The sequence below is a fragment of the Chenopodium quinoa genome, unplaced genomic scaffold (genome assembly GCF_001683475.1).
Source record: "Chenopodium quinoa cultivar QQ74 unplaced genomic scaffold, ASM168347v1, whole genome shotgun sequence".
In the NCBI taxonomy this organism is placed as follows: domain Eukaryota; kingdom Viridiplantae; phylum Streptophyta; class Magnoliopsida; order Caryophyllales; family Amaranthaceae; genus Chenopodium; species Chenopodium quinoa.
In genome coordinates, this window is record NW_018745174.1 from 1,462,561 (window position 1) to 1,473,743 (window position 11,183).

The following is an 11,183-nucleotide window of genomic DNA, read 5'->3' on the forward strand; positions in this document are numbered from 1 at the left end:
TGATCTGAATGTCGGATTTGACCAAACTTTGACCTTAAATATACGATAATCTATATGGAAAAAATATATCAAGTGGTCTTGTTAGATTCGTAATAATGTGATTTTATTAATATGCGAACTTCATAATTTTTTTCATTACGAAATTAAAGATGTTTAGCGATAAAAAATTGCACATTAAACGATGATTTGATCTGAACTTATTTTTTCTGATCAGATCTAATCTGAATTTTTTTTGTTTGAAATAAGTAAAAATAAGGTTAAATTCCCGCCCATTTGAATCCCCAAATAAATTCAAATTCAAACCCATCACTACTGAAACACATAACGTCACAAAAAAAATCAAGTTTCAGGAGCCTTTTCTCCATTTTCTCTCTCCTCCTCAACTCAACAATGGCTCCCATCTTCATCTTCCCCCCAAATCTCCACTCCCTCGAAGAAGAAAACGAACGCAATCATCTCTCCGTTCAAAACCCTACCAACATCGCCTCACTCCGTTCTTCCGATCTCGAAGAATTCGTCAAAGGTAATTTTCTCTCTCTCTAAAACCCCCAATTTCAAAACCCTAATTTCACATTTCACTCATGAAATTCCCTCAATTTTGCTGTTTCAGGCGTTTCGTTTGATCTATCAGATAAGGAGTTGTTCTGTATTGAAGATCAAGATGTTTTTGATCGAGTTTATTCTTTGGTGAAGGGTTTTTCTGCTCTTACTCCGCCGAGTAAGCTAACTATCGTCGAAAGTTTAAGGTCGAATTTCACTGTTCTTCTTCCGAATATCGATTTGCTATCTAGAGTGTCGCATTCTCCTCAGAATGATAATGATGAAGATGGTGGTGGTGGTGGTGAGGATGGTTCTGTGGTGCACGATCGAATCGCTTCGCATCGAAATGCTTTCAAAATCTATACATTCTTCCTTTTTCAAATTATTCATGCCGAGGAATCGAGTAATGCTTCTAGTAATAATGCCTCCAAAGTAAGTCTTCTTATTCAAATTTAGCTGTCTTTATTTGTGTAATTTAGCCTAATGTATGTATTTTGGTTAGTTTACGGATGCTAGATTTAATTGTTTACTCACTGTTTTCCGTAGATTGACCCTTTTTGATTGATACTATAAACTTCGAAATCAAGTTTATTGAAGTATAATTCTCCCTTTTTCATATTGTTCGACTATTGAGTTAATTATTATTCTACCTCCGTTTCATATTATTTGCAACGATTAGACATTTTTCCTCTCTACTTCATGTCAAATCGTTGCAAATAATATGAAACGAGAAATAATTCATTAAATGCATAACGAGAAATAGTAACTGTGATATGATATGCAAGATGTTTGGATAGGAATTAATTGCATCAGAAAAAGGAGAATGATAGGGTAACCCTCAGTAGGAGGAACTTCACTTTGAAATGACGGGGGCCTGAGAATAGTCTCCATTGGATGTAGAGTGAACCACAATGTGAAGGAGCCAGGAGAACTAGCTCTCCTTTGCGTCTGTGTTTGTTCGATTTCTTATATTTAAGTCAGAAATATATGCTTCTCACCTGTTAAAGCAATATATTTTTTGTGTGGTTTTAGACAGCAGCTAGCAGCCGGAAGAAATTGCCAATTAATGCATGGAAGTGGGAAGGACAACGAGGGCGGATACTAACTTTGATTGCCAATTCACTTGAGATTAACCTATCGATGCTCTTTGGATCCTCAGATCCTGATGAGAATTACCTTTCGTTCATTGCAAAGTAAGTTGCTATTGAAACTTTTGTTGAACTTGGTTTTATCATATCTAATTAAACGATGACATCGTTCGATTTTTTAGGAATGCATTTCTCTTGTTTGAGAATCCTCTACTGCTGAAGGATTCTGATGCTAAAGATGCTTTGTGTCGCATTATTGGGAGTTGTGCTACCAAGTACCACTACTTGGCACAAATATCTGCCTCTATTATTCATTTGCTACACAAGTATGATTTTGTTGTCACTGCAATGGCTGATGCTGTGGCCGGGGCTGAAAAGAAGTATGCTGATGGAAGCTTGGCTACCTCTATTATTAGAGAAATTGGTAGGGCAAACCCAAAGAGTTTCGCCAAGGATACGGCTGGTGCAGAAAATATTGGGCGCTATCTTGTTGAGCTCTCTGAGAGATTGCCAAAGTTGGTGTCAACAAATATTGGCATTTTAGTCCCACATTTTGGTGGGGAATCTTATAAGATCAGGAATGCACTTGTAGGAGTGCTTGGAAAGTTGGTTTCTAAAGCTTTTAAAGATGACGAAGGTGAGGTGAGTTCAAAGTCAGTCCGGTTACGAACTAAGCAGGCTATGCTAGAAATTTTGCTAGAGCGATGTCGTGATGTTTCAGCCTATACTAGAAGCAGGGTGCTTCAAGTTTGGTCTGAACTGTGTGAAGAACATTCTGTTTCAATTGGTCTATGGAATGAGGTGGCCACATTGGCTGCTGGGAGATTGGAAGACAAAAGTGCTATTGTTAGAAAATCTGCTTTAAATTTACTCATTATAATGCTGCAGCATAATCCATTTGGGCCTCAACTTCGTATATCATCGTTTGAAGCAACACTGAACAAATACAAGAGTAAGCTAAGTGCTCTTCAGCCAGAGGAGAATGAAAAAGCTGATACTGACGGAGTGCCATCTGATAGAGATGACTGTAATGGGGATGGTGATATTGATAATGTTAACGCTGAACCTAGATCTGATGAGCTGCCGAGTAGCGTAACAGATAGCTATTTGTCCCAAGTTGAAGAACAGACTGTTCTGAAAGACAATTCTGTTCCTGATGTTGGAAATGTGGAGCAGACCAGGGCTCTAGTTGCTTCTCTTGAGGCTGGCCTGAGTTTTTCGAAGTGTCTATCTGCTACGATGCCAACACTTGTTCAACTAATGGCTTCATCCTCTGCCACAGATGTGGAGAACACTATACTCTTGCTCATGAGGTGTAGACAGTTTCAGATTGATGGATCAGAAGCCTGCCTTCGCAAGATGTTGCCTCTGGTACTGATTTGTCTTTTCACACCTCAACTGCTGCACATTCTATGTATGACTATGATTTACACTCACGAGGTTATCTGTTTCATAATATACTAAGCGTCTTTGTTCTTGCTTTTTTTCCAATAGGTTTTTTCTCAGGACAAAGCCATATGTGAGGCTGTAGAGAATGCTTTCATCACCATTTATATTACAAAGAACTCTCTGGAAACTGCTAAGAATCTTCTAAATCTTGCGATAGATTCAAATATTGGAGATCTTGCGGCTTTGGAGTCCATAATTGGTACTTTAGTGTATAAAGGGGATATATCTTCTGGAACGGTAAATAAAGTTTTGTCTTCAAACTTTTATTTTTGTAATTTGCTTGATGGCTATGTGAGTACAATTATTGTTGTAGAGAAAATCTATTGAGGTCTATTTTGAGCACATAATATGATGACTTAAAAGCTTGATGCTTCCTTTAATATACGGCATGTAAATATGACAACGTGATGGTAAGGTACATCCTTGGTTCTGCAACAAGCTACTTCACCTCTCTCACCCTCTATCTCTGCGTGGTTCAGAATTCATTCTAGCACGCTATAAATGTTTGCCAATAATGTTTTAATTTAGTATTATTCTCCTAGTTTTTTCTGATCCTCTTTTTTCTGTTTCCTTAATGGAATTATACTTTAAAAACTGTTTTTTTCCCCCCCTCTAGATTTCTGCTTTGTGGGACTTCTTTTGCTTTAATTTACCAAGAACTACCGCGGAGCAGTGTCGTGGTGCCTTAACTGTTCTCTGTATGGCTGCAAAATCATCAAGCGAAATTCTAGGTTCTCACTTACAGGACATTGTTGATATTGGATTTGGCCGATGGGCAAAGGTGGATCCCTTGCTTGCAAGAACTGCTTGTCATACTCTTCAAAGGTTATCTGAAGAAGATAGGAAAAAGCTTCTGGCAAATAACGGGGGTCGAATCTTTGGTACATTAGAGAGTCTAGTAACTGGTTCTTGGCTTCCAGAAAACATCTGGTACAGCGCTGCTGATAAAGCAATAGGTGCAATATATACACTTCATCCAGCTCCAGATATTATTGCTGCCAGGATGGTAAAAAAATCTCAGACTTTTGTGTTCAATTTTGGTGATTCTGGTCCTTTGCAGCATGGTACGGAGAATGAAAATGGAACTGTTAATGCCCCCAACACTGTTCAAGCTGGAAAACTCAGTAGATTTTTGTTTGTTATAAGCCACGTTGCCATGCATCAGTTAATGTTTATAGAATCTTGTGTTAGAAAGATTCAGAAACAGAAGGCAAAGAAGGAGAGGGAGAATGTTGACGGTAGCGGTTTAACACCTGATGCTTCCAAGGTGACTTGGCTAGTTTTGCATTTAAATAACACTTGAAACTCATTTCTTTATGTCAAGCTGATGACATCTTGAATGTTCTTTGAAATGAATTTGTTTGCAAATTATTTAATGTTCTGCTGGTAATTTACAGGAGAGTGGTATAAATGCTGAATTAGGTGTTGCAGCCTCTGATGATGCAATACTTGACTCATTAGCTGACAAGGCGGAGAGAGAAATTGTAGCTGGTGGTTCAAATGAAAAGAACTTGCTAGGATACTGTGCACTTTTTCTTTCAAAGCTCTGCAGAAACTTAAGTTTGATGCAGAAGGCAAGCTCTTTATTTTTGTGGTCTGTTCTCAGAGCTAAAAATCTTCAAGTAAAAATAAAATAACACCCCAAATAGCAAAGAATTCTGAACAAAATTGTTTTGTTTAGATCTAGAAGATGTTGCTCTTCATTTTTTGTTCTTTGGCTCTTCATGGAATTAAAATACTGATGATTTGAAGTAGGAAAACTTAAGCCTTTCATGATCTTCATAATCATATATGTTTTGGTTTTCTGTTCTTTCTAGAATCCGGAGTTGCAAGCAGCTGCTATGCTTGCTCTGTGTCGTTTTATGATCGTCGATGCAGCTTTTTGGTGAGAATATTCCCTTTTCATTTCTCTTGGTGTAATTTATGACTGAGTTGACAGTTCTAAGTGAATTTTACTTTCAATGAAATCCAGTGAAACAAATCTCAGGTTACTGTTCACAGTTGTGGATAGTACATCATCAGAAACTGTCCGATCAAATTGCACCATAGCTCTTGGAGATTTGGCTGTCCGTTTTCCTAATTTACTTGAACCTTGGACTGAGCACATGTATGCCAGGTTGCGTGATCAGTCAGTTTCTGTCAGGAAAAATGCTGTTTTGGTGCTTTCACATCTTATCTTGAACGAGATGATGAAGGTATGGACGAGCAACTACTTGACTTACTTTCATATATCAAATTGATTCTGATAATGGCCAGTGTGTAATTAGGTCAAGGGCTACATATACGAAATGGCTGTGAGATTGGAGGATGAAGATGAAAGAATTGCAAACCTGGCCAAACTCTTCTTTACTGAGTTAGCAAAGAAAGGTACATACAAGTGATTACATGTGCACTAGGAAAAACTAATGAAATAGCTCAAATGTAGGTAATATTCTATATAATATCATGATCTGATCATAGCCTGAAAGGATTTTTTTTGTTTTTGTTTTTCTTTTTTCTATCCTCAGGATCAAATCCAATATATAATCTACTACCTGATATACTTGGCAAGCTTTCCCAACAGAATCTAAAGACAGAATCATTCTGCAACATTATGCAATTCTTGATTGCTTCCATTAAAAAGGTAAAAGATAACTCTTATTGAATCTTACATATTGATTATTTCTCTGAATCGTATTTTTATATTCTTCCTCGAATTCTCTAGGATAAACAAATGGAAGGCTTAATTGAGAAGCTTTGCAACCGCTTTAATGGGGTTACAGGTATGGTGTGAATACTGTTGGCTCATTCTGGTATCTTTATTTTACATATAGTCTTATAGCAAATTTGCAGATTGCAGTGTTGCACTGTCATTTCGTCAGTTGTTAATAATTAGAGCTTTGAGAGAAAGTTGAAAAGTTCTGCTATAAATGTTTTTGGTGAAGCTTAATGTTGTAGTTCTGTGCTTCTTACTAAATTGGAAAACTTCCTTGATTATTTTACTAAATTTGAATAAGTGCTTTTCAATTAAGCATTTTCCAAATAATCCCATTAGTGTTTGTTTTCTTTCAATTATTTTGCATCGTTTGGGTAAACATTTTTATTTTTTTTGGCAGATGGTAGTCACTTGGAATGCCTTGCATATTGCCTTTCTCAGTTGAACTTTACTGATAAGGGAATGAAAAAGCTTATAGAGTCCTTTAAGACATATGAACATGCATTATCTGAAGATTCTGTTCTGGGCCATTTCAGAAGCATAATTAACAAGGTAACATCATTGTTTAACCTTCATTTTCTGTGTTTCTATGTTTAACTAATGTCATGGTTACATTTTATCGTATAAACCAGGGGAAGAAATTTGCAAAACCAGAATTGAAATCATCTATTGACGAGTTTGAAGAAAAGCTCAACACGTTTCATTTAGAGAAGAAGGAGCAGGAGGTCACAGCACGAAATGCAAAAGCCCACAAAGACAGAATTGACAACTTTGAAAGCCTTGCAGTTGCTAGTAAGGCCAAACAAGAAAATGAAGATGTTTCTGTAACTGAAGGTAGATGTTTCCATATATACTCCATGCTTTTCTGTTTGTGCCTGTTGAAATCTGCTGTAATGCTGCTCATTATGTTCAATATGAGACGTATTTGGCTATGTTTACGCTGATATGAACACAAGCTTTCCTATACAATAAAATTGCCGTTGCCAACAACATAAGAGATGACTGTGATGAAACATTGTGCTTATGTGGTTATAACTTATAAGCAATGGTTTCATGCCTTACTTATGTTGTTCAGAACCATATGGCACAGCAAATCTGTTACCATCTTAGGTGTATCTTTCTTTTGTTCCCATAATTTATATTGGAATGCTTGCTTAATTCTTTTTTGAGGAGCAAAGATCACAGGGATATTGGACTTGGGTTTGTTGTTTTATAACTGTAACCTCTTTATTAAAAAGGGTTAGAAGGAATGGGGATGGGTAGGTTCCATTTCTTATCTCCTAGTAAAACAATATCTTTCTAATGTAGTAATGTTCAAAAGTTTTGGAAAACTTCCTTTCCCCCTCCTCCTTTACCCTCCCATCCCCTTTCCTTTATGTTTTATAAACATCACAACTAAAGACTGTAAAAGGACACTGTATAAATTGATGGCCAGTTATCTCTCTGTATTAATTGTTATGTATGGTGTCAACTCAACTATCTTGGATGTCAACAAGGGTGGGTGTTGAGGCCAAAAATGGATGCAACCTTACCCTTGTTTAATTCTAAGGGCTTGTTTGAGTCAGGCGTAACGAGTTAAGGGAATTTTTGGAGACTATATAAAGAAAATGGAGATGGGTGGGAGGTGGAGGTGGTGGTAGATGGATTAGGTAGTGATTTTGTAAGGTGGAGGGATGGATGGAGGAATTACTACATTCATTGACAGTCATAGTTCCTCATACCCCCCAAGATAAATTGCCTTTAAAATGAGGGTATAATCTCCCTTCCATCCCTCTTTACACCATGACTGCCTCAGTCCATGATTCCATCAACGGATCTGGCAGCCCCTGAACCCTATATTAAACTGCCTAGCAATAACATGACTATTTGCTCAAATGCCATCTTACTGGGGACAAATAATAGTCTTTTCAAGGAAGGAAGTTGAGGAATGTCCTTGATTATATAATGCTTAAGTAAGTTAGAAACTGCAAAACTTATGGTCTGTTGATGTTTGTGATCTGTACATACACAACTTCCCCCCTCTCCTCTGGAAAGTCAAATAAAGGTAATTATCACAAGTAATTTACCTGAATTTATCCACCTAGATCTTTGTTTGTTTTACTATCTTGCATGCTTTTACTGCTTTATACATGTCCCTACTTGGTGTTGTTCTCTAACATTTCTTTTTTCTTGTAGATGGAACAGATGATGAGGTCATTAACCCTTCTACAGGGCCCTGTTCTAATGATGTTACAACAAACACTGATGGACTAGAAGAAGTTTGTTCCTCTGCTGCCAGTGAAGCAACAAAAACAAAGGCTTCTGCAGGACCACTATTGAATGATGTTGTAACACCAGATGCTAATGGACTAGATGAAGATTGTTCCGCTATTACCAGTGAAGCAACAGAGGCAGAGGATAGTGGTGAAGTACTGTCTCCAATAGTTAATCAAAGAGGTATATCTCTATAGGGTTATAGGATTGAATATTAAATCATTTCTGGCAGCAACAGTGTTTCTCTAAACTACCGGCTACACTGTGTATTTCATACAAGTTTAACAGTTTTGTTATGTTCAGATGTGTCGAATTCTAGAGCTCGTAAATCAAAGTCAAAAGATCAGAAGGTTTTAAGCAACGCATCAGTTAGGACTAGGAGCACAAGATCAAAGCAAAGGTAACCTATTCATCTTAATGCAGATGTATGTTTCTTTTGCCTTGCCCTTGGACAGTTGGATGCCGTTTAAGTATAGTGATTGAGAAGAATTTTCTGTTCCTCTTCTAGTATGTGCTATTACTTCATATTTCTTTCTGTTTGTCTTTCATATTGCTAATCAAATTTGTAAAATACCATTAATGAGTTTATGACTTGAGAACCTGAAGAAACACATCCAGTTGCCTGTTTTTTCTAATCTTAGAAACTAGTGATTGTGTCGAATTACATCTTACACAAGGATTTATGACGGGCATCTTAAAATGAACTTTTAAACTATGTTTCTGCAGGTGAGGAAGCAGATGATTTACTGTCTAACTTGCTGACGACTAATTGAAAACCTCTTTTGGCTAATAGAAGGAAGAGGCCCTGCATATGTCTATCTGCTGCTGTTGGCTTGTATTTTTTTGTTGTAAATAGTTCATTTGCAAGTAAGTTGTAACAATCTAAGATGATTGAGGTTGGAGACTTGGAGATCTCCTCCACTAGTCCATATTCAATATAAGGGGTGAAATAGGGGACTAAAATGCAAGGGGGGGGGGAAATAATTTTTTTGTATAATGTATGTGTACAATGAAATGTAATCCAAATATCAATATTACTTGGGCCAATTTTCATATTTGGAACACGTTCTTATGGGATGTTTTCGCGTCACATAACCTTTTGTGGAAGATATACATTAAATTATGATGCACACGCAATATTTGAAACTTAAATGTATATATATATAATAAAAAATAAAAAAAATAAAAAAAATAGAAAAAATGCATACAGATCTAATGATCTTCCTAATTCATGGATGGACCGTAAAAAAAAGAAATGAAAAATACATAAAATAAAATCTCCTTTCTATATACTACCTCCGGTCCAATTTACTCGCAACAAAGGGGTATTATTTGTGAGACATAAAATATTCCTTTGTTGCGAGTAAATTGGACCGGAGGTGGTAGTTTACGTTTACCATATGTAATGAATATCTAGGGCCAAAATTCATTAAGATATGTCAAGTACTATCAATCTATCATGGCATGTAATGTTAGTTTAAACAAATTTATATCTAATTGAGTAACTATAAACATAAATTCACGCAAAATATTCACTATTTCTTCAAAAAAAAAAAAAAAAAAAAAAGAGAATATTTGTTGCCTATATAATATTATAATGTTCATTTTATACGCATGTAATTCATTTACTCGCAGGATATGAAGGAGGTATGTATATGTGAAAACAAATATTTACTGTACTTTATGACATTCATATTACTCTATTTATCCACTAAAGTCATACTATATGGATATGAAATAAGTGTGGTGTAGAAATTGTGAAATTTTATCCATTTATCATCTCTAACTTTGAGTTTCCAAAGAAATTTGGTGCATTAATTAATACAAACGCATAATTTTCATCTTTGAAAGATAAAACATTAAACTTATTAAAATGCCTTTTAAAAACTCTATCACTAAAACCATAATTAGATATCATAACTTTGTCATTACAAAAAGTACCTTAATATTACGTGAGATATAATTATGATGAATGTTGTACTACAATGTTGACTAGGATAAAGTATGAACAAAAAATTACAATATCAAGTGATGTCATTAATCTCATTATATAGTGTTAGTTAAATTCACCGAAGTAGTTGTTAACTAATGAATGACATAATAGAGAGAAAGACAATGATAGAGAGAAAGACAATGGAGGGTACATATTGTGTTGTTTGGCTACAAGTGTCCCATTGAGTTGCTTGTTGAGTTGTTATTAATTCAATGACAAGATTGGCCTTTCATTTCACTGAAAGTCTTAAAAAAGGATTATTAAGCATATTAATATTATCCTTTGTTTTGTTTAAATAGTGGAATGATATCTACTTATAAAAGGATTATGAAGCATATTAATTAATTATTTATTTATTTTTTTAAGAATCAAGCCATTTCAACATCTAGTTAATTTTCTATGGATTAAATTTAAACACCATCATTTTAAAAAAAAAAAAAAGTTAAGATGAAGGGGGCCTATTCAGTGGTCCGAGTCGGAAACCCCTCATGGGATAAACCCGGCTTAGGTTAGCGAGCTATACAATTTAGAAGAGTGGGAAGAAGGTCATGAAATTCTATCCCCTAAATTGTAACGAATGGGGATTGAACTTCTAACCCTCAAGGTTGGAAGATACTCTTCTAAATTGTCACTAATGAGTGCTTTCTTTTTCACTACTAGACTAAGGTTAGTTTGGTAAACAATATCAACTGTATAAACACACACAAAACGGCAAAAGAAAAAGACTATACCGAACAAGCTCAATAATATAAAAGAGAAGAGTACCAAAAGAAAAAGAAAATTACCAAAATACCACTTATCTTTAGACTGCTATCAAACTATTCGACACATACCCCGATTTAACACACAGCTACTTAAAATTCAATCATATTTCAATACAATGTACGTTTGTGGTCCTATTATAAATTTTCTGAAACGAATATCAAAATCAAAGATGCAAAATCAAACTTATATCATCAGAAAATGATAAATGATAAGTTCATGTCGGTCATGTAGCTGGTTTTGTCGTTTAAGTGGGTATGCTATGCGTTTATGCCCCTTGCCTTACACGAGCTTGCTCATGTGCTAAAAGGAAGAACCACTCACTAGAGTCACTACAAATTAGGAGGTCTATTTTCGTAATTTCGCATTTTTATTGTTTTTCCACCTACTAAAAATGTGTTTT

The 11,183-nt window shown here is 35.6% G+C and overlaps 1 protein-coding gene across 1 annotated transcript; it reads left to right on the forward strand.

Moving 5' to 3' along the window:
• The first annotated feature begins 224 nt into the window (after window positions 1-224).
• Window positions 225-9,199, forward strand: LOC110710522 (condensin complex subunit 1-like). Its single transcript, XM_021888841.1, has 17 exons — window positions 225-523; window positions 611-972; window positions 1,573-1,733; window positions 1,811-2,999; window positions 3,123-3,314; window positions 3,694-4,344; window positions 4,475-4,651; window positions 4,895-4,962; window positions 5,050-5,272; window positions 5,345-5,444; window positions 5,585-5,700; window positions 5,782-5,839; window positions 6,173-6,324; window positions 6,405-6,606; window positions 7,948-8,208; window positions 8,329-8,425; window positions 8,752-9,199. Exons 1-17 carry the CDS (start codon window positions 391-393, stop codon window positions 8,753-8,755), a joined length of 4,146 nt encoding a protein of 1,381 aa, XP_021744533.1. The 5' UTR covers window positions 225-390; the 3' UTR covers window positions 8,756-9,199.
• The last annotated feature ends 1,984 nt before the right edge of the window (window positions 9,200-11,183 follow it).